The sequence below is a fragment of the Entelurus aequoreus genome, linkage group LG24, assembly GCF_033978785.1.
Source record: "Entelurus aequoreus isolate RoL-2023_Sb linkage group LG24, RoL_Eaeq_v1.1, whole genome shotgun sequence".
NCBI lineage: Eukaryota > Metazoa > Chordata > Actinopteri > Syngnathiformes > Syngnathidae > Entelurus > Entelurus aequoreus.
Genome location: NC_084754.1, coordinates 41,818,574 through 41,843,379, shown reverse-complemented (window position 1 = coordinate 41,843,379; position 24,806 = coordinate 41,818,574). Strand labels below are relative to the sequence as shown.

The 24,806-nt window shown below is 38.0% G+C and overlaps 1 protein-coding gene across 1 annotated transcript in view; it reads left to right on the top strand.

Annotated features, from left to right (window-relative positions):
- pclob (piccolo presynaptic cytomatrix protein b) overlaps positions 1-24,380 on the top strand; it is a 191,556-nt gene extending 167,176 nt beyond the window's left edge. Inside the window, 6 exon segments of the mRNA XM_062035174.1 lie at positions 3,090-3,231; positions 3,314-3,372; positions 15,688-15,822; positions 15,965-16,090; positions 16,093-16,109; positions 23,544-24,380. Coding sequence (XP_061891158.1) covers positions 3,090-3,231; positions 3,314-3,372; positions 15,688-15,822; positions 15,965-16,090; positions 16,093-16,109; positions 23,544-23,687 — 623 coding nt within the window. The 3' untranslated portion in view covers positions 23,688-24,380.
- The last annotated feature ends 426 nt before the right edge of the window (positions 24,381-24,806 follow it).

Sequence of the window (24,806 nt, the reverse complement as noted above, 5' to 3'; positions counted from 1 at the left end):
AAAAAAGTGGGACCCCAAAAATGTATTGTGGGACCCCATTTTTATGACTTGATGGGGTCCCTGGGACCCCATTTTGAAAATTCCTAGCGCCAACACTGCTGTCAACAGAGGAGAAAAAATGCTTTATTTAAATAAAAATATTATTTATAAAGCAAGTTCGAGTATCATTGGCAAATGTTCACCTAGTCCCGGCCTTGGCACGCATATATGTGTCCTCTTTTTGGGATTTCACAATATGGTCAGCCTAGGTCAGGGGTCGGCAACCCAAAATGTTGAAAGAGCCATATTGGACCAAAAATACAAAAACAAATTTGTCTGGAGCCGCAAAAAATTAAAAGCCATATTACATACAGATAGTGTGTCATGGGATATAAATTGAATTAAGAGGACTTAAAGGAAACTAAATGAGCTCAAATATAGCTACAAATGAGGCATAATGATGCAATATGTACATATCGCTAGCCTAAATAGCATGTTAGCATCGATTAGCTTGGAGTCATGCAGTGACCAAATATGTCTGATTAGCACTCCACACAAGTCAATAACATCAACAAAACTCACCTTTGTGCCTTCATGCACAACGTTAAAAGTTTGGTGGACAAAATGAGACAGAAAAAGAAGTGGCATAAAACACGTCATAGGAAGTCGGAGAAAGTTATACATGTAAACAAACTAAGGTGAGTTCAAGGACCGCCAAAATTAGTAGGACAAAATGGCGCTCGCCAAATGCTCGAATCAGTGAAGCATCTTTAATATAAACAGTGTGATTTATAACAATTAGGGAGGTTTGTGTCATGTTTGTCCTCCTACAGAAACCATACTAAAACAAAACTTTTTTTTTTCCCCCTCATCTTTTTCCATTTTTCATACATTTTGGAAAAAGCTCCAGAGAGCCACTAGGGCGGCGCTAAAGAGCCGCATCTAGAGCCGCGGGTTGCCGACCCTCGGCCTAGGTGCATGTGTACCATGGTCTATAGTAGTGTTTTGTGTGGTGTGCCGTGGGAAATTATGCAACTTCACCTAATTGGTCCAAAAAATATTTTTTGCAAATCAATAATTGTAATAATGTGTCGTTGTCTAGGGCAGTGTTTTTCAACGTTTTTTTGGTATGTAAAAGGTATGTAACGCTTACCGTATTTTTCGGACTATAAGTCACAGTTTTTTTTCATAGTTTTGCCGGGGGTGCGACTTATACTCAGGAGCGACTTATGTGTGAAATTATTAACACATTACCGTAAAATATCAAATAATATTATTTAGCTCATTCACGTAAGAGACTAGACGTATAAGATTTCATGGGATTTAGCGATTAGGAGTGACAGATTGTTTGGTAAACGTATAGCATGTTCTATATGTTATAGTTATTTGAAGGACTCTTACCATAATACAATCCCCGTTTCCATATGAGTTGGGATATTGTGTTAGATGTAAATATAAACGGAATACAATGATTTGCAAATCATGTTGATGTTCAAACTGATAAACTTTTTTTTTTGGTTGCAAATAATCATTAGCTTTAGAATTTGATGCCAGCAACACGTGACAAAGAAGTTGGGAAAGGTGGCAATAAATAGTGATAAAGTTGAGGAATGCTCATCAAACACTTATTTGGAACATCCCACAGGTGAACAGGCAAATTGGAAACAGGTGGGTGCCATGATTGGGTATAAAAGTAAAATCTATGAAATGCTTAGTCATTCACAAACAAGGATGGGGCGAGGGTCACCACTTTGTCAACAAATACGTAAGCAAATTGTTGAACAGTTTAAGAAAAAATTTTCTCAAGCAGCTATTGCAAGGAATTTAGGGATTTCACCATCTACGCTCCGTAATATCATCAAAGGGTTCAGAGAATCTGGAGAAATCACTCCACGTAAGCAGCTAAGCCCGTGACCTTCCATCCCTCAGGCTGTACTGCATCAACAAGCGACATCAGTGTGTAAAGGATATCATCACATGGGCTCAGGAACTCTTCAGAAACCCACTGTCAGTATGTAAAGTTGGTCGCTACATCTGTAAGTGCAAGTTAAAACTCTCCTATGCAAGGCGAAAACCGTTTATCAACAACACCCAGAAACGCCGTCGGCTTCGCTGGGCCTGAGCTCATCTAAGATGGACTGATACAAAGTGGAAAAGTGTTCTGTGGTCTGACGAGTCCACATTTGAAATTGTTTTTGGAAACTGTGGACGTCGTGTCCTCCGGACCAAAGAGGAAAAGAACCATCCGGATTGTTATAGGCGCAAAGTTGAAAAGCCAGCATGTGTGATGGTATGGGGGTGTATTAGTGCCCAAGACATGGGTAACTTACACATCTGTGAAGGCACCATTAATGCTGAAAGGTACATACAGGTTTTGGAGCAACATATGTTGCCATCCAAGCAACGTTACCATGGACGCCCCTGCTTATTTCAGCAAGACAATGCCAAGCCATGTGTTACATCATCGTGGCTTCATAGTAAAAGAGTGCGGGTACTAGACTGGCCTGCCTGTAGTCCAGACCTGTCTCCCATTGAAAATGTGTGGTGCATAATAAAGCCTAAAATACCACAACAGAGACCCCCGGACTGTTGAACAACTTAAGCTGTACATCAAGCAAGAATGGGAAAGAATTCCACCTGAGAAACTTAAAAAATGTGTCTCCTCAGTTCCCAAACGTTTACTGAGTGTTGTTAAAAGGAAAGGCCATGTAACACAGTGGTGAACATGTCCTTTCCCAACTACTTTGGCACGTGTTGCAGCCATGAAATTCTAAGTTAATTATTTGAAAAAAAAAAAAAAAGTTTATGAGTTTGAACATCAAATATCTTGTCTTTGTAGTGCATTTAACTGAATATGGCTTGAAAAGGATTTGCAAATCATTATATTCCGTTCATATTTACATCTAACACAATTTCCCAACTCATATGGAAACGGGGTTTGTAAATTGTGGGGATGTACCCAATGTTGTGGACATTTATACAGAACGTCCAAACACTTAATAGTAACAATAAACCACAACCAACTAAAATGGTTACAAATCTACATACAGTAAAAGCTTTGGATGGATAGAAATAAAATAGATGCCAGATAGCCTTTGTCTTGTCCTCAGGACCAGGACACAGGCTCGGTGATGTCTCAGGGTCCGTGGTCCTGTCAGCCCCCAGCCTGGTGGGGGACGCCTATGGAGGGCTGGACGCGAGTGAAGGAGGAGGGACCGGAGTGGACAGCGCCATTTTTCAAGTGCCACGGATGTAAGAAATCGCTTAGATATGATTTTTTGTGTGTGTGTGTGTGCTCAAACGTATCGTGAGTAAAATGTCCTGTTTGTCACAGTGGAACTACTATTCCCAATGGAACTGACCAAAACCACCTGGGGACTCCCGAGAATGAAGGTGAGTGACAGCACTGTTATCCATCCATTTTCTGGGGAGCCTATCCCAGCTGCACCCGGGCGGAAGGCAGGCTGATTCTACTCTGTTCTACGTCACCACCTGCTGGCCACTCCACGTAAAGACACCGTCCGAGCATAGAGTAGCTGAGGACGTGACTCAGGATGCGACAGTATCACAGTGTTGTCGGCCATAACTACTCTGCATCTCAGGTGTCACGGTGCTGCAGCCCTTCCCCGATCTCTCGTTTCAATATGTAACAGAGTCCAAAGTGAGCGCAGACTACAGCTGTGAACCACATGACCCCCCCAGGCGTCAACAGTACTAACAACAATCCGCCAACGGGCTGTTTTATCTCGTCGTCGTAGTAAAGTCACACCTGAACCCGCAAATGGGCCCGAGGCAGGCCTTCAGTGGATAATGTTGTATAAGCATGTTAAATGTGAGGTTTTTTTACATGTATGATTTCAGTAAGTGCATTGTTTAGCAGTTTTTTTTTTTTTTTTTTTTTAATCAAATGTGGTTTAGAATTTTCTCTAAACATTTTTCCCATTCAAAATAAATTGGCCATTTTTCAAACTTCCACCATTTCCACATTTTTCAACCAATTCAAACCATTCCATGTTCAACACATTTCACCATCCTGGAAATTCACTCTACTTTTTTTCCAAGTTCAAAAAAATTCCAGGATTTTCCAGAATTCCTGGTTTTCCAAAGCCCTATTTCCACCTTTTTTTCTGATGACTACTCCTTCCACGTTTTTCAACGCATTTCAACCGTTCCACCATCAAAAAATTCCTCATAATTAGGACAAAAATAAAGTGGGAAAATTCCCGGTTTTCCTGAAATTTCAGGAATTCTGTAATGCCATTTCTCAATTCATTATGTTACTACTTTAACTAACTTTAATTACTTGACTGATTTTTAAAATTCCAACACCAACCCCAACTCATTCAGAACATTCAAGTTTTTTACCATTTTCAACAGTTCCCGCTTTTCTCGAAATTCCCAAATTTGGGGTAAATTCCCATTGAAATCAATGGGACATTCTTCAAAGTTCCACAAATCCCACATTTTTCATCTGATTCGAACTGTTCCAACTTAAAAATATTCAGCCTGTTTGGGAATTGAGGGCTTTCCCTTGACAAATTCCAAAAATGTCTCAATTTCCCAGAAGTCCAGGTTTTCCGGGACATTTTTCCCATTCCAAATGAATTGGCCATTTTTCAAACTTCCACCATTTAAACATTTATAAACTATTATCTTTCCAAATTCCAACAATTTCCAGATTTCCCAGAAGTCCAGGTTTTCCGGGACATTTTTCCCATTCCAAATTAATTGGCCATTTTTCAAACTTCCACCATTTAAACATTTATAAACTATTATCTTTCCAAATTTCAAAAATTTCCAGATTTCCCAGAAGTCCAGGTTTTCCGGGACATTTTTCCTATTCCAAATGGATTTGTCATTTTTCAAACTTCCACCATTTCCACATTTTTCAACCGATTCAAACCATTCCACGTTCAACACATTTCACAATCCTGGAAATTCAAACTATTCTCTTTCCAAGTTAAAAAAAATTCCAGGATTTTCCAGAATTCCTGGTTTTCCAAAGCCCTATTTCCACCCTTTTTTCTGGCGACTTCTCCTTCCACGTTTTTCCAACGCATTTCAACCGTTCCACCGTCAAAACATTCCTCTTAATTAGGACAAAAAGTGAACTGGAAAAATTCCCGGTTTTCCCGAAATTCCGTAATGCCATTTCTCAATTCAACATGTTACTACTTTAACATTTCTTGACTAATTAAAAAAAATTCCAACCCCAACTCATTCAGAACATTCAAGTTTTTTACCATTTTCAGAAGTTTCCGCTTTTCCCGAAATTCCCAAATTTTGGGGAAATTCCCATTGAAATCATCAGCCTGGAGGTTGGGTCTTGGGCGCAGTTGGGTGTTCCAACAGGACAATGACCCCAAACACACCTCAAAAGTGGTAAAGGAATGGCTAAGTCAGGCTAGAATGAAGGTTTTAGAATGGCCTTCCCAAGGTCCTGGACAATGCTGAAGAAACAAGTCAATATCAGAAAACCAACACATTTAGCTGAATTGCACCAATTTTGTCAAGAGGAGTTGTCAAAAATTCAACCAGAATCTTGCCAGAAGCTTGTGGATGGTTACCAAAAGGCGCCTTATTGCAGTGAAACTTGCCAAGGGACATGTAAGCAAATATTAACATTGTTGTATGTATACTTTTGACCCAGCAGATTTGCTCACATTTTCAGTAGACCCATAATAAATTCATAAAAGAAGCAAACTTCATGAATGTTTTTTGTGACCAACAAGTATGTGCTCCAATCACTCTATCACAAAAAAATAAGAGTTGTAGAAATGACATGATGTTCTTTACAACTTTTGACCAGGACTGTATGTAAAACATTTATTTTGGAGGACATTGTTTCAACTTTAATTCCGTAGCATTGTTAATACTTGGATTGTAGCACTTTATGCTTTAGTAAAAGCCAACAAATACATTCGGTTCGTACACAAGTCTTAGGAACTGACAGCTGAAAGACTGTTAATTTTAAAAAGTAAATGTGTGGCTCCTCACCAAAAAGTAATGGATATATTCTTGGATGACGACCAACACATAAAACAAATCTCGCTTGATAAATCAAAAGTTGCAGGGTTTTCAGAACTTTTTTAACTTGTTGAAACTCCGTGCCTGCGTGACGATCAATAAAATAGATGACAGTATTTCACTCTGACATTAGGTGACCCGATACCAATTTTGGGACAGCCTGTAATGCCATCAGGACTATTTATGACACAATTAAGGTGTGTTTTTCGACGTTTTGCGGTGTTTGTTTGAGTGAATCTTTTTATGCCTGATTTTTTTAGATCTTAAAGGCCTACTGAAATGAATTTTTTAAATTTAAACGGGGATAGCAGATCTATTCTATGTGTCATACTTGATCATTTCGCGATATTGCCATATTTTTGCTGAAAGGATTTAGTATAGAACAACGACGATAAAGATTGCAACTTTTGGTATCTGATAAAAAAAAGGCTTGCCCCTACCGGAAGTAGCGTGACGTAGTCAGTTGAACATATACGCAAAGTTCCCTATTGTTTACAATGATGGCCGCATGAAGTGAGAGAGATTCGGACCGAGAAAGCGACAATTTCCCCATTAATTTGAGCGAGGATGAAACATTTGTGGATGAGTAAAGTGCAAGTGAAGGACTAGTGGGGAGTTGAAGCTATTCAGATAGGGACGATGCTGTGAGAGCCGGGGGTGACCTGATATTCAGCTGGGAATGACTACAACAGTAAATAAACACAAGACATATATATACTCTATTAGCCACAACACAACCAGGCTTATATTTAATATGCCACAAATTAATCCTGCATAAAAACACCTGCGTGTTTGTTACGCTAGCTCCTAGCTCCTCTGCTAGCTCCTAGCTCCATAGAACACGCCAATACAATTCAAACACCTGATCAACACACACAATCACTCAGCCCAAAAGACCGTTCACCTAACCCAAGGTTCATAACGCTTATATATTTTAAAAAAGTTACGTACATACGCAAAAAAAAGTTGCGCACATACGGTCAAGCGATCAAATGTTTAGAAGCCAAAGCTGCATACTCACAGTAGCACGTCTGCGTCTTTGTCATCCAAATCAAAGTAATCCTGGTAAGAGTCTGTGTTGTCCCAGTTCTCTACAGGCGTCTGTGTATCCAAGTCAAAAGTCCTCCTGGTTAGAGTCTCTGTTATCCGAGTTCTTCCATCTTGACTGCATCTTCCGGGAATGTAAACAAAGAAGCGCCGGCTGTGTACTGTTGTTGCTGACTACGTTCGAAAAATACGTCCATTTCACACCGACAACTTTCTTCTTTGCCTGCTCAGCTTCTTTCTCCATAATGCAATGAACATGATTGCAACAGATTCACGAACACAGATGTCCAGAATACTGTGGAATTATGAAATGAAAACAGAGCTTTTTCGTATTGGCTTCAATGTGGAAGGCATACCCGTGTTCGCCGGGCTACGTCACGCGCATACGACATCATCAGAGGCGTTTCGAACCGGAAGTTTAGCGGCAAATTTAAAATGTCACTTTATAAGTTAACCCGGCCGTATTGGCATGTGTTATAATGTTAAGATTTCATCATTGATATATAAACTATCAGACTGCGTGGTCGGTAGTAGTGGCTTTCAGTAGGCCTTTAAGTGAAAAATGCTTTTAGTTATTGTAATGCACATCCGTAGCAATGGAGCTCCTACTTTTCGCAAGGCGAGTTTTATTATTCCAGCTCCTTCGCTCTGGTCGGCAGTTCATTGTTCCTCTTTGTAGGACTGAACGTTATAAGAATACTTTTGTACCTGCTGCCATCAAAAGCTTAAATAAGGCTATCACATGGTGTTTTTAAAAAAAAATGTATTTATTATGCCATAGCAATTTAAAGGCCTACTGAAAGCCACTACTACCGACCACGCAGTCTGATAGTTTATATATCAATGATGAAATCTTAACATTGCAACACATGCCAATACAGCCGGGTTAACTTATAAAGTGACATTTTAAATTTGCCGCTAAACTTCCGGTTGAAAACTCCTTTGGATATGACGTATGCGCGTGACGTAGCCAGTAGAACAGAGGTATGGCTCCCCCATTGAGGCCAATACAAAAAGCTCTGTTTTCATTTCATAATTCCACAGTATTCTGGACATCTGCATTGGTGAATCTTTTGCAATTTGTTTAATGAACAATGGAGATTGCAAAGAAGAAAGTTGTAGGTGGGATTGGTGTATTAGCGGCTGGCTGTAACAACACAACAAGGAGGACTTACTAGGATAGCAGACGCGCTAGCCGATGCTAGCCGCCAACCGCATCTGTGATCGGGTGAAGTCCTTCGTCGCGCCGTCGATCGCTGGAACGCAGGTGAGCACGGGTGTTGATGAGCAGATGAGGGCTGGCTGGCGTAGGTGGAGCGCTAATGTTTTTAGCATAGCTCTCTGTGAGGTCCGGTTGCTAAGTTAGCTTCAATGGCGTCGTTAGCAACAACATTGTTAAGCTTTGCCAGGCTGAGAATTGTTAACCGTGTAGTTACATGTCCATGGTTTAATAGTATTGTTGATCTTCTGTCTATCCTTCCAGTCAGGGATTTATTTCTTTTGTTTCTATCTGCATTTGAGCCAGATGCTATCACATTAGCTCAGTAGCTAAAGAGCTTCGCCGATGTATTGTCGTGGTGATAAAAGTCACTGTGAATGTCCATTTCGCGTTCTCGACTCTCATTTTCAAGAGGATATAGTATCCGAGATGGTTTAAAATACAAATCCGTGATCCACAATAGAAAAAGGAGAGAGTGTGGAATCCCAAGAGCCAGCTTGTACCTAAGTTACGGTCAGAGCGAAAAAAGATACGTCTTTCACTGCATTGTAGTCCGTCACTCTAACGTTCCTCAACTACAAATCTTTCATCCTCGCTCAAATTAATGGGGTAATCGTCGCTTTCTCGGTCCGAATCGCTCGAGCTGCGTTGAAAACAATAGGAAAATATGAGGAGGTGTACAACTGACTACGTCATGCTACTTCCGGTAGGGGCAAGGCTTTTTTTTAATCAGAGACCAAAAGTTGCGAACTTTATCGTCAGCAAAAATATGGCAATATCGCAAAATGATCAAGTATGACACATAGAATGGATCTGCTATCCCCGTTTAAATAAAAAAAAATCATTTCAGTAGGCTTTTAATCACAATGATTTTATCGGTTTATTAGGGAATGAGTCCCTTTGGGACCGAGGACCCTATTGTATTTCTAGCGTTTTATTATTATACCGCCGCCTCTTTGAGCTGTAATTTGACCCCCTTAACATGCTTCAAAACTCACCAACGTGGACACACACATCAGGACTGGCGAAAATTGCGATCCAATCAAAAAAAACAAACCCCAAAATTCAAAATTGCACTCTAGCGCCCCCTAGGAAGAAAACACAGACACAACTGCCTGTAACTCCCAGTAGGAATGTCATAGAGACATGAAACAAAAACCTCTATGTAGGTCTCACTTAGACCTATATTTCATACACTGACAACCCCCAGCAAAAATCAACAGGAAGTTTGCAATTCCCCCTTCAAAACAAAAGTTGTGTAAAAACAGTCACCTTTTTCCAAACATTATCTCCTTTGAGCGCGTTTGTCGTGTCGGCTTCAAATTAGCACAGGAGAGAGATTGAACCCTTCTGACTAAAAGTTAATGAAAGAGTTTTCATTACTGCTCCGGTTTGGATTTTATGAGCCCTCAAAGTCGGTCCCGTCCATCGCTGCTTGCAGCTTTAATTAGGTATTGTATTTTATTGTTCTACTGTGTGCCTGTACACTGGTGATCGTTTGTGGATTTTTAAAAATGTTTTTATGTTTTATATGATTTCTGTTTACTTGCTTCATCCTGTCTTGACGCTGAATTACAAATGTCTGCACAACTATTTTACCCCCGGGTACCATTAAAGTGTCAGGTTCAAACACCGAACTATCTATTACACAAGACAAGAAGAAAGGAATCAGGCAGAGACAGAGTTCAATTTAGCTCATGAGGAGAAACATTTGGGGCTGCATACTCAGTTACAGTCTCCCACCACGCTCTAAGGTACAGCCCCACACGCTCCTCTATATATTCAGGAGTTCCATAGTTAACATTACTGAGGCTGCTTCTAAAGGGAGTGGTCACACATATCATGCAAAGCAGCTCCAGTATGCACAATACGTGACGGCATGTGCTGGGGGCCTTGTGATTGCCTTGTCTCTGCTTCGTCTGCGTGCTGTTAGCTGTTAGCGGGCTAAAGCAAAGAAAACATCTGCGGCGAGCATTCACACATATGGTTTTCAGCACCAAAATTAATCTATTTATTATTCAACTTCTTCTTTTTCTACAGATTTTGGCGCGTTCTACCTTCCACATTTTTCACCCGATTCAAACCATTCCAATTTCAAACTGTTCAGCCTATTCGGGAATTGTGGGCTTTCCCTTGACAATTTCCAAAAATTTCCGGATTTCCCAGAAGTCCAGGTTTTCAGCGACATTTTTTCCATTCAAAATGAATTTGCCATTTCTCAAACTTCCACCATTTCCACATTTTTCAACCGATTCAAATCATTCTATGTTCAACACATTTCCCCATCCTGGATATTCAAACTAATATTTTTCCAAGTTAAAAAAAATTCCAGGATTTTCCAGAATTCCTGGTTTTCCAAAGCCCTATTTCCACCCTTTTTTCTGGCGACTTCTCCTTCCACGTTTTTCCAACGCATTTCAACCGTTCCACCGTCAAAACATTCCTCTTAATTACGACAAAAAGTGAAGTGTAAAAATTCCCGGTTTTCCCGAAATTCCAGGAATTCCGTAATGCCATTTCTCAATTCAACATGTTACTACTTTAACATTTTTTGACTGATTTTAAAAATTCCAACACCAACCCCAACTCATTCAGAACATTGACGTTTTTTACCATTTTCAAAAGTTCCTGCTTTTCCAGAAATTCCTAATTTTGGGGGAAATTCCCATTGAAATCAATGGGACATTCGTCAAAGTTCCACAAATCCCACATTTTCCCTCTGATTCAAACTATTCCAACTTAAAAATATTCAGCCTGTTTGGGAATTGTGGGCTTTCCCTTGACAAATTCCACAAATTTCCCGATTTCCCAGAAGTCCAGGTTTTCCGGGACATTTTTCCCATTCCAAATGAATGTCATTTTTCAAACTTCCACCATTTCCACATTTTTCAACCGATTCAAACTATTCCACGTTCAACACATTTCACAATCCTGTAAATTTAACTATTCTCTTTCCAAGTTAAAAAATTCCAGGATTTTCCAAATTTCCTGGTTTTCCAAAGCCCTATTTTCACCCTTTTTTTCTGGCGACTACTCCTTCCACGTTTTTCAACTGTTTCCACCATCAAAACATTCCTCTTAATTAGGACAAAAAGTGAAGTGGAAAAATACCCAGTTTTCCCAAAATTCCAGGAATTCCGTAATGCATTTCTCAATTCAACAAGTTACTACTTTAACATTTCTTTACTGATTTTTAAAATCCCAACACCAACCCCAACTCATTCAGAACATTCAAGTTTTTTACCATTTTCAAAAGTTCCCGCTTTTCTCAAAATTCCCAATTTTGGAGGAAATTCCCATTGAAATCAATGGGGCATTCTTCACAGTTCCACAATTCCCACATTTTTCATCTGAATCGAACTGTTCCAACTTAAACATATTTAGCCTGTTTGGGAATTGTGGGCTTTCCCTTGACAAATTCCAAAAAATTCCCGATTTCCCAGGAGTCCAGGTTTTCCGGGACATTTTTCCCATTCAAAATGAATTGGCCATTTTTCAAACTTCCACCATTTCCACATTTTTAAACCGATTCAAACCATTCCATGTTCAACACATTTCACCATCCTGGAAATTCACTCTACGTTTTTTCCAAATTCCAAAAAATTCCAGGATTTTCCAAAATTCCTGGTTTTCCAAAGCCCTATTTCCACCCTTTTTTCTGATGACTACTCCTTCGACGTTTTTCAACGCATTTCAACCATTCCACCATCAAAATATTCCTCTTAATTAGGACAAAAATAAAGTGGAAAAATTCCCGGTTTCTTGAAATTCCAGGAATTCCGTAATGCCATTTCTCAATTCAACAAGTTACTACTTTAACATTTCTTTACTGATTTTTTAAATTCCAACACCAACCAACCCCCAACTCATTCAGAACATTCAAGTTGTTTTACCATTTTCAAAAGTTCCCGCTTTTCTCGAAATTCCCAATTTCGGGGGAAATTCCCATTAAAATCAATGGGACATTCTTCACAGTTCCACAATTCCCACATTTTTCATCTGATTCGAACTGTTCCAACTTAAACATATTTAGCCTGTTTGGGAATTGTGGGCTTTCCCTTGACAAATTCCAAAAAATTCCCGATTTCCCAGGAGTCCAGGTTTTCCGGGACATTTTTCCCATTCAAAATGAATTGGCCATTTTTCAAACTTCCACCATTTCCACATTTTTAAACCGATTCAAACCATTCCATGTTCAACACATTTCACCATCCTGGAAATTCACTCTACGTTTTTTCCAAATTCCAAAAAATTCCCAGGATTTTCCAAAATTCCTGGTTTTCCAAAGCCCTATTTCCACCCTTTTTTCTGATGACTACTCCTTCGACGTTTTCAACGCATTTCAACCATTCCACTATCAAAACATTCCTCTTAATTAGGACAAAAATAAAGTGGAAAAATTCCCGGTTTTCTTGAAATTCCAGGAATTCCGTAATGCCATTTCTCAATTCAACAAGTTACTACTTTAACATTTCTTTACTGATTTTCTAAATTCCAACACCAACCAACCCCAACTCATTCAGAACATTCAAGTTGTTTTACCATTTTCAAAAGTTCCCGCTTTTCTCGAAATTCCCAATTTCGGGGGAAATTCCCATTAAAATCAATGGGACAATCTTCAAAGTTTCACAAATCCCACATTTTTCATCTGATTCGAACTGTTCCAACTTAAATATATTCAGCCTTTTTGGGAATTGTGGGCTTTCCCTTGACAAATTCCAAAAAATTCCCGATTTCCCAGGAGTCCAGGTTTTCCGGGACATTTTTCCCATTCAAAATGAATTGGCCATTTTTCAAACTTCCACCATTTCCACATTTTTAAACCGATTCAAACCATTCCATGTTCAACACATTTCACCATCCTGGAAACTCACTCTACGTTTTTTCCAAATTCCAAAAAATTCCAGGATTTTCCAAAATTCCTGGTTTTCCAAAGCCCTATTTCCACCCTTTTTTCTGATGACTACTTCTTCGACGTTTTTCAACGCATTTCAACCATTCCACCATCAAAACATTCCTCTTAATTAGGACAAAAATAAAGTGGAAAAATTCCCGGTTTTCTTGAAATTCCAGGAATTCCGTAATGCCATTTCTCAATTCAACAAGTTACTACTTTAACATTTCTTTACTGATTTTTAAAATTCCAACACCAACCAACCCCAACTCATTCAGAACATTCAAGTTGTTTTACCATTTTCAAAAGTTCCCGCTTTTCTCGAAATTCCCAATTTCGGGGGAAATTCCCATTAAAATCAATGGGACAATCTTCAAAGTTTCACAAATCCCACATTTTTCATCTGATTCGAACTGTTCCAACTTAAATATATTCAGCCTGTTTGGGAATTGTGGGCTTTCCCTTGACAAATTCCAAAAAATTCCCGATTTCCCAGGAGTCCAGGTTTTCCGGGACATTTTTCCCATTCAAAATGAATTGGCCATTTTTCAAACTTCCACCATTTCCACATTTTTAAACCGATTCAAACCATTCCATGTTCAACACATTTCACCATCCTGGAAATTCACTCTACGTTTTTTCCAAATTCCAAAAAATTCCAGGATTTTCCAAAATTCCTGGTTTTCCAAAGCCCTATTTCCACCCTTTTTTCTGATGACTACTCCTTCGACGTTTTTCAACGCATTTCAACCATTCCACCATCAAAACATTCCTCTTAATTAGGACAAAAATAAAGTGGAAACATTCCCGGTTTTCTTGAAATTCCAGGAATTCCGTAATGCCATTTCTCAATTCAACAAGTTACTACTTTAATAATTCTTTACTGATTTTTTAAATTCCAACACCAACCAACCCCAACTCATTCAGAACATTCAAGTTGTTTTACCATTTTCAAAAGTTCCCGCTTTTCTCGAAATTCCCAATTTCGGGGGAAATTCCAATTAAAATCAATGGGACAATCTTCAAAGTTTCACAAATCCCACATTTTTCATCTGATTCGAACTGTTCCAACTTAAATATATTTAGCCTGTTTGGGAATTGTGGGCTTTCCCTTGACAAATTCCAAAAAATTCCCGATTTCTCAGGAGTCCAGGTTTTCCGGGACATTTTTCCCATTCCAAATGAATTGGCCATTTTTCAAACTTCCACCATTTCCACATTTTTAAACCGATTCAAACCATTCCATGTTCAACACATTTCACCATCCTGGAAATTCACTCTACGTTCTTTCCAAATTCCAAAAAATTCCAGGATTTTCCAAAATTCCTGGTTTTCCAAAGCCCTATTTCCACACTTTTTTCTGATGACTACTCCTTCGACGTTTTCAACGCATTTCAACCATTCCACCATCAAAACATTCCTCTTAATTAGGACAAAAAGAAAGTGGAAAAATTCCCGGTTTTCTTGAAATTCCAGGAATTCCGTAATGCCATTTCTCAATTCAACAAGTTACTACTTTAATATTCTTTACTGATTTTTTAAATTCCAACACCAACCAACCCCAACTCATTCAGAACATTCAAGTTGTTTTACCATTTCAAAAGTTCCCGCTTTTCTCGAAATTCCCATTAAAATCAATGGGACAATCTTCAAAGTTTCACAAATCCCACATTTTTCATCTGATTCGAACTGTTCCAACTTAAATATATTTAGCCTGTTTGGGAATTGTGGGCTTTCCCTTGACAAATTCCAAAAAATTCCCGATTTCCCAGGAGTCCAGGTTTTCCGGGACATTTTTCCCATTCAAAATGAATTGGCCATTTTTCAAACTTCCACCATTTCCACATTTTTAAACCGATTCAAACCATTCCATGTTCAACACATTTCACCATCCTGGAAATTCACTCTACGTTTTTTCCAAATTCCAAAAAATTCCAGGATTTTCCAAAATTCCTGGTTTTCCAAAGCCCTATTTCCACCCTTTTTTCTGATGACTACTCCTTCGACGTTTTTCAACGCATTTCAACCATTCCACCATCAAAACATTCCTCTTAATTAGGACAAAAATAAAGTGGAAAAATTCCCGGTTTTCTTGAAATTCCAGGAATTCCGTAATGCCATTTCTCAATTCAACAAGTTACTACTTTAACATTTCTTTACTGATTTTTTAAATTCCAACACCAACCAACCCCAACTCATTCAGAACATTCAAGTTGTTTTACCATTTTCAAAAGTTCCCGCTTTTCTCGAAATTCCCAATTTCGGGGGAAATTCCCATTAAAATCAATGGGACAATCTTCAAAGTTTCACAAATCCCACATTTTTCATCTGATTCGAACTGTTCCAACTTAAATATATTCAGCCTGTTTGGGAATTGTGTGCTCTACTTCAACAATTCCCCCCCAAAAAATTCCAGGATTTCAGTTCAACTTCAGCATTGGAGCATTCACACGCAATTCCTTCAGGAATTGACTCATCTAGTTATAATATCAATATACAGAGTGTCTTGTCGTCCTTGCAGGTAAAACCCAAGTGATGGGAGAGATCAAAGTGGCACTCAAGAAGGAGGTGAAGACGGACGGTGACCAGTTGGTCCTGGAGATCCTGCAGTGCCGAAACATTACTTACAAGTTCAAAAGCCCGGACCACCTGCCAGGTGCGAAACCGACACAGCTTTTGTGTGTGGATATGTGAGTGTTTGTGCACGCATGAGCGAGCGCCTGGACGCGGGTGAGCTGCTCTTTACGGGTTGCACTCTCGGGTCACCCATGACGTCCACTTTGATGCCCTCCCTCCAGACCTGTACGTGAAGTTGTACGTGGTCAACGTGGCCACTCAGAAGAGGATCATCAAGAAGAAAACCAGAGTGTGTCGTCATGACAGGGAGCCTTCTTTCAACGAGACCTTCCGATTCCCCCTCAACCCCACGGACACTCCCTACAGGTACGCAGCCACGAATCACATAGTTATGGTTTATTTTGGATAATATTTGTTTTCTCCACCGAAACAACATGCACTAGAATGACCTCTGACCACCAACGTCAATAACTACATTTTTTTTTTTTTAAACACTTATTTTTAAGACCTATTTTGGGTGATAAACTGTTTGTTTTGAGGCCCTGAAATTAGACCTACTGTAATTACCAGGCTATAAAGCGCATCTAATTATAAGCTGCAACCTCTTAATATTTTGACAAATTTGATTCTGTACTGTTGACCTAGTCCGGGGGTCAGCAACTCGTGGCTCTTTAGTGCCGCCCTAGTGGCTCCCTGCAGCATTTTTAAAAAATGATTGAAAAAGATGGGGGAAAATAATTGTCTTGTTTTAGTATGTTTTTAATTTGAGGACAAACATGACACAAACCTTCCCAATTGTGAGAACTACCACTGTTTAATATGTTGGTGTGTATGCTTCACTGATGACAGTTATGGTGAACATCGTTTTGTCCTACTAATTCCGGTGGTTCTTGAACTCACCATAGTGTGACGCAACCGTTGGTTTACATGTCAAATCTTCCACTCCTTCTTGGTCTCATTTTGTCCACCAAAAGTTTTATGCTGTGCGTGAATGCACAAAGGTGCGCTTTGTTGAGGTTATTGACTTGTTGCAGTGCATGACTGCAAGCTAATTAGGGCTAACATGCTATTTAGGCTAGCTGTATGTACACATTGCATCATTATGCCTCATTTGTAGGTATATTTGAGCTCATTTAATATCCTTTAATTTTATCCTCTTTGTATATCATTTAGTTTTGCATGTCTCATGACTAGGGATGATGTTCGAAACCGGTTCTCCCGGTTGTTCGATAAGAAAAGAACCGATTCAATGGACTCAAATCCCTTTTTGAGAACCGGTTCCCGTTATCGAGGCCACTATAGTAAAGAAAAAGAGTTGGTTCTTTATTCGAATCCCTGGGAACGAATCCGTTCCCACAGGAAATGCCCTGTGGGACGGCAATGTTATGCCCATTTGATTGTAGACTCTTACTGACACCTTGTGGCGATATGAAAATACTACGAGTCATTAGTTTGGGCACTTCCGGTTTGGCGACGTCAGTTCAGTTCATGAGACAATTGAGAAGTAGACAAGTTGTGTTAGCTCTTACAAGCCTTGGAAAATATAAGTCTGTAAGTAAACTGTTTAACTTGTTTATGTAACGCAATATTAAGGTGGAAAGTGGTTAAATTTGATACTAAGATGTTTATTGAAAAACGATTTTTGTGCACTGTTTCAATGGATGTTTTGAGGACTTAAAATGGCTGCCAGTCGTGTATTTCCACCATCTAAATAGTTTCAAGTATTTGTTTGATAATAGTACTGTATATTTGTGTGAAGCTAATATTTACATATTGTGTATTCAATTTCAGTATGTTAATTAAATCACATAGCTTATACATTTGTCATTGTGTGTATTTCAGTTTAAAAAAATAAAAAATAACCGTCCAGTGCAAGACAAAAGTAAAGATAGGAAAAGACAAAGCAAGATCAACAACAATAAAGAGCCTAAATGGATTAATCTGCTTTGGACCTTTATTAGAAGTCTTGGATTGTTTGTTAGCTATCTGCCTGTGTGTGTAGTTAGTATGTTCCAATACCAGAAGAAGTGCACTTTTGGAGAGTTGTATTATTTTCAGTTTTGTGCCCAAGGGACTGATTTTATTTAACACTATATTATTATTTATACACCTATAATGATCACAGAGACAGGTTGTTTTTGTGTTACTATATATTTTTTTTTCTTCTGAAAAATCCCACTTAATATACTTTGGGTAACAACAGTCAAAATTCATTAATTTTATTTTTTTTAGGGGGGTAACAGTCAATATTTATGTTTATTTTTTTTTCTTATAAAATAAAAGTGAGCTTTTGTTAAACCAAATATTGTGTTTTTTTCATTATACAACAACCTATCTGGATTCGATAAGAGAATCGATAAGGAATCGGTTCGATAAGAGGATTTGATAATGGGCTCGAACTCGATAATTTCTTATCAAACATCATCCCTACTCATGACACATTATCTGTAAGTAATATTGGCTGCATTTCAGAAAGTTGTTTGTGTGCCATGTTGTTCCAGACCACAGCAAACATTACCTAGCTTGCCAAAGATTGTAAAAAATGTATTAAAAGAAGACAGCCTGCCGTTTCCTTTAACTTGGACAGAAGTTGTACACACCTTTGACCATTAAAAGCCAGTGATTTACAGGAGTTATGTCACATTCTGAGTAGTCTCTGATTTACTAATGGTTTCTAATGTTGTAAAAATGTGTAGAATAAATATTACATTTCAACATTTTTGATCAACGAAGACCTGCGACACATAGTCATTTTGATAGGAGGCTAATACCTTACGTTATGTGTTGTCTTCATTATAAGACTTGTATACGGCTTTTAATTTTTTGCGTCTCCAGACAGATTTGTTTTTTGCATTTTTGGTCCAATATGGCTCTTTCAACGTTTTGGGTTGCCAACCCCTGGCCTGGTCAAAGGCGTTGTGTGCGTTTTGTCGTGCCTTGATGAGAGTGAGTCCATAACGCGCTAAATGGCTGACTGAATGATTGTGCAATTGTGTTTAATTTAATGTGAACAATTTTATGGGCCCACCGTGACCCTCAATGTCTAAATTTATTGGTGGCAAGTTTGTGAACCCGGGAATAATACATAAATTAGCAACAACATTGTATAAAGTTAAGGGTACACACAAAAGTAGCCATTTATACACCATGGCTGTAATTCATGAATGTCAATTCCATATATTAGTGAAATCTCCCCCCCAAAAAACGAAATTCCATACTTTATTCACATCGTGATTGTTTGATTAACACACTGCAGGTCAAATGTATCTGATTTTCTTTTATGTCTATGTGAATAGTCAATTCCATTTTATTTTTTTTATATGGCCCAAGCTTCTAATGTATGCTCCAAAAAATTGATTCACATCCAAATTGCGATTTTTATTCAGTCTGATAATTTTTGAAAATCAATTTAAATAATAAAAAAAAAAATTACAAAATGTTTAGTTTTTTTAATCTATTCTTAGATTAAAAAATAAATTATTACTTAGACTTAGACTAAACTTAGACTTCATTTTTATTGTCATTCAAATTTGAACTTTACAGTACAGATAAGAATGAAATTTCGTTGCATTAGCTCATGGTAGTGCAGGATAAAAAAAGCAATAAGGTGCAGATATACGTAAATAAATAGATTACTGACATTATTAGTATTATTGATACTTTTGTTTTTAATAATTTTTGGTTTTCCTTTGTATAAGTATTGTATTTAATAAGTATTGTATTTATATATCTTCTCAATTGCTTTGTAAATTTCTATCTTAAGTATTATAAAAAATGGGATTGAGTTGGATTTGCCCTATTTTTTTTCTTTGATTGATTAATATTATTTTTGTAAATTAAAAAAAATCAAAAATACAATGGAATGAGGTTTTTTTAGGCCAACACTGCCATTATAAGCCATATGTCAGCAGCCAAGAGGAGCGTTTGTAACCTGTTTTGACAAGATTTTATTGTAGTTTGTATACCACATAATGTATATTACGAGAATCGGATTAAATCGAGAATTGATTCTTAATTGAATTGGAACCTCAAGAACCACAATCAAATCAAATTGTTTGGTGTCCGATAGGGTTGTACGGTGTACCGGTACTAGTATAGTACTGCGATACTAATGAATCATATTCGGTACTATACTGCCTATAAAAAGTACCGGTTCCCGTACGAGTATTATTACGGTGTGTGTATAAGGTAAAACATTATCTGGCGTTTTGTTTCACAATATTATGCAAAAGCAACTTTTCTTACCTTCTGGTACCTGCTGATCTGTATTTGGGATCTGCATAAGTACTGAAAATGTGCACGCGTCCGACTTTGTAATCCGTGGTCGTAGTCGATAATCTTCTTCTTTTTCTCTATTTCCTTGTTATGGGACATTCATCCTCCACTGTTGCCATTTCTAATATAAAGTAGTGTAAAGTTCTTACTTATATCTGTCATTAAACTCGCCATGAAAGCACTAAAACATACCGGTGTAGTGAGTTTACATTATTCACTCAAGGAACTTTAGTTATTAGAGAGTTCCGGTCGAACGGTTTTCAAAGTAAAGTGGGAATGTCATTAAAACAGTTAGCTCCATCTTTTGACACTTCTTCCACTCCCGTCCTTGCACTCTACACCACTACAACACAGATGACGGGGAGAAGACGCTGTCAAAGTGGAGGCACGTAAATAAGACCACCCACAAAACGGCGCATCCTGAAGCGACTGTCAGAAAGCGACTTGAAAATGATGTGTAAAACATCATCTATGCAACATTTTGAGCAAAGAACCACCATTACATGTTATGTAGACCACAAGGAAGTATTTTACATTTAGAAAAAAAAAATACAATAATATGACTCCTTTAATGCGCCTTATGTATGAAAAAAGACCTGACTAGACCCGCTCATCCGCAGTGTGCCTTATAATCCGGTGCGCCCTATGGTCCAGGAAATACGGAAATGTTCTACTAAAAGCCCATTTGATTAAAAACCCGATCAAGTCCAACACAAAGGGTATGTTTTTGCAACCTCACCTTTGACCGCAGCAATAGGCTATCTTCTATTATTCATGTTGGATAATAGTTTCATGTTCTGATACTCTTGGCATTGCTTGGGGTGTCCCCCAAGGGTCCGTGTTGGGGCCAAAACTGTTTAATGTATATATTCATGATATGTTTAATACATCCAAAGTACTGAAATGTATACTATTTGCAGATGACACAAATATATTCTACAGTAGTGATGACTATAATGAGCTCATAAATACAGTAAACACAGAACTAAACATAGTAAAAAAATGGATGGACACGAATAAATTATCTTTGAATATAAATACAACTAATATAGTGATGTTTGGAAATGGCAACATAACGTCTGAACAGAAAATAAGTATTGATGGTACCCAAATTGAAATTGTAAATGAGAATACATTTTTGGGAGTAATAATTGATTGTAAACTATCATGGAAACCTCATGTCAGACACATTAAAACAAAAATCTCCAAATGCCTCTCAATTATAAACAAAGCAAAACTATACCTCAATGAAAATGCACTCCGTACTCTACACTGCACCTTGGTACTGCCATACCTTACATACGGTGTTGAAGTATGGGGGAATACTTACCACAACACAATTCATCCTCTGATCATATTACAGAAAAGAGCAGTGCGGATCATTCACAACGTTGGTTATTTAAAACATAATCATAATCTGTTTATGCAATCAAAGTTGCTCAAATGTGATGACCTTGTTAAATATAATACATTAATAATCTTATATAAAACATTTAACAAGTTATTGCCGCCTAATCTACAACGTTTTTTTATAACACGAGTGCAGGCTCATAACTTGAGAGGCTTTGGATATTTCTTAATGCCGAGAGCTCAAACCACTCGTAAATGTTTTTGTGTGTCTGTATGCGGAGTAAAACTATGGAACAAACTGGACTTACAACACCAGCAATGCCAAACTATTCATTGATTTAAACTATTATACAAACATGGGGTCTGGTTCAAATATAGAGATGACGATCTTTAATTTGACCTGCTGCTGTACTCTGTCTCAAAGTGTTAACATGTGCTCAATGTTTCCTTACCATTATTGTTATGTTGTCTATTACTATTATTGCTATGTTGTCTATTACCATTATTGCTATGTTGTCTATTACCATTATTGCTATGTTGTCTATTACCATTATTGCTATGTTGTCTATTACCCTTATTGTTATGTTGTCTATTACTATTATTGCTATGTTGTCTATTACCATTATTGCTATGTTGTCTATTACCATTATTGCTATGTTGTCTATTACCCTTATTGTTATGTTGTCTATTACTATTATTGCTATGTTGTCTATTGCCATTATTGCTATGTTGTCTATTACCATTATTGCTATGTTGTCTATTACCATTATTGCTATGTTGTCTATTACCATTGTTGCTATGTTGTCTATTACCATTGTTGCTATGTTGTCTATTACAGTTATTGCTATGTTGTCTATTACCATTATTGCTATGTTGTCTATTACCATTATTGCTATGTTGTCTATTACCATTATTGCTATGTTGTCTATTACCATTATTGCTATGTTGTCTATTACCATTATTGCCATGTTGTCTATTACCATTATTGCTATGTTGTCTATTACTATTATTGCTATGTTGTCTATTACCATTATTGCTATGTTGTCTATTACTATTGTTGCTATGTTGTCTATTACAGTTATTGCTATGTTGTCTATTACCATTATTGCTATGCTGTCTATTACCATTATTGCTATGTTGTCTATTACTATTATTGCTATGTTGTCTATTACTATTATTGCTATGTTGTCTATTACCATTGTTGCCATGTTGTCTATTACCATTATTGCTATGTTGTCTATTACCATTATTGCTATGTTGTCTATTACTATTATTGCTATGTTGTCTATTACCATTATTGCTATGTTGTCTATTACCATTATTGCTATGTTGTCTATTACCATTATTGCTATGTTGTCTATTACCATTATTGCTATGTTGTCTATTACCATTATTGCTATGTTGTCTATTACCTTTATTGCTATGTTGTCTATTACCATTGTTGCTATGTTGTCTATTACCATTATTGCTATGTTGTCTATTACCATTGTTGCTATGTTGTGTATTACCATTATTGCTATATTGTCTATTACCATTATTGCTATGTTGTCTATTACCATTATTGCTATGTTGTCTATTACCATTATTGCTATGTTGTCTATTACCATTATTGCTATGTTGTCTATTACTATTATTGCTATGTTGTCTATTACCATTATTGCTATGTTGTCTATTACCATCGTTGCTATGTTGTCTATTACCATTATTGCTATGTTGTCTATTACCATTGTTGCTATGTTGTGTATTACCATTATTGCTATATTGTCTATTACCATTATTGCTATGTTGTCTATTACCATTATTGCTATGTTGTCTATTACCATTGTTGGTATATTCATTATTCCTACATTGTTGATACAATTTATTGTTACAGTGTAATAATTATTGTTACCTGTGGTAATGCCACTATGATACAACATCTGTATTATAATTCATGAACAAAGTAAGAGTGAAACTCATGTGAATAATCACTGAATGGATTATCTTCTTCCCACTCCCTTTCAGGCAAATCATGCACTATATTAATTTACATTATTATGTGTTGTCAACTTTGTACTTTTTTATGTCATTGCCTGAAATAAATAAATAAATGAAAAAAAAAAAAAATACAAAAAAAATGAGCCGACAGCAAAATAGCCCTAGAGGCAGTTAAATCCAGCTTCTCTTTTCCTACAGCTTTTCCTGGTGTCCAACGGAGGGAAATTTGTGAAGAAGACCCTCATCGGGGAAGCCTACATCTGGCTGGACAAGGTGGACATGAGGAAGCGGGTGGTGAGCTGGCACAAGCTGCTCGTCAGCTCCACGCCCACCAACCTCTGAAATGACTTCTGCTACTTGCAGATGTCCCAAAAAAATAAATACAATAAATATAGGACTATTATTTTAATTCACAGCCATCCACCTTCCACATCCTCATGTGAAGGAACTACATGAGGAGAAGGCGCCCTGCCCCCTGCTGGTGGACGCCACAACTCGCCACTTTCACGCGGCGACTGTGAGAAACAGCCGTGACGAAAGATCGGGCATTTCTACACACTGAATACAGCCGTGACGAAAGATCGGGCATTTCTTCACACTGAATACAGTCGTGACGAAAGATCGGGCATTTCTACACACTGAATACAGCCGTGACGAAAGATCGGGCATTTCTTCACACTGAATACAGTCGTGACGAAAGATCGGGCATTTCTTCACACTGAATACAGCCGTGACGAAAGATCGGGCATTTCTACAAACTGAATACAGCCATGACGAAAGATTGTGCATTTCTTCACACTTAATACAGCCGTGACGAAAGATCGGGCATTTCTTCACACTGAATACAGCCGTGACGAAAGATCGGGCATTTCTACACACTGAATACAGCCGTGACGAAGGATCGGGCATTTCTACAAACTGAATACAGCCGTGACGAAAGATCGGGCATTTCTACACACTGAATACAGTCGTGACGAAAGATCGGGCATTTCTACACACTGAATACAGCCGTGACGAAAGATCGGCATTTCTACACACTGAATACAGCCGTGACGAAAGATCGGCATTTCTTCACACTGAATACAGCCGTGACGAAAGATCGGGCATTTCTTCACACTGAATACAGCCGTGACGAAAGATCGGGCATTTCTACACACTGAATACAGTCGTGACGAAAGATCGGGCATTTCTTCACACTGAATACAGCCGTGACGAAAGATCGGGCATTTCTACACACTGAATACAGCCGTGACGAAAGATCGGGCATTTCTACAAACTGAATACAGCCGTGACGAAAGATCGGGCATTTCTACACACTGAATACAGCCGTGACGAAAGATCGGGCATTTCTTCACACTGAATACAGCCGTGACGAAAGATCGGGCATTTCTTCACACTGAATACAGTCGTGACGAAAGATCGGGCATTTCTACACACTGAATACAGCCGTGACGAAAGATC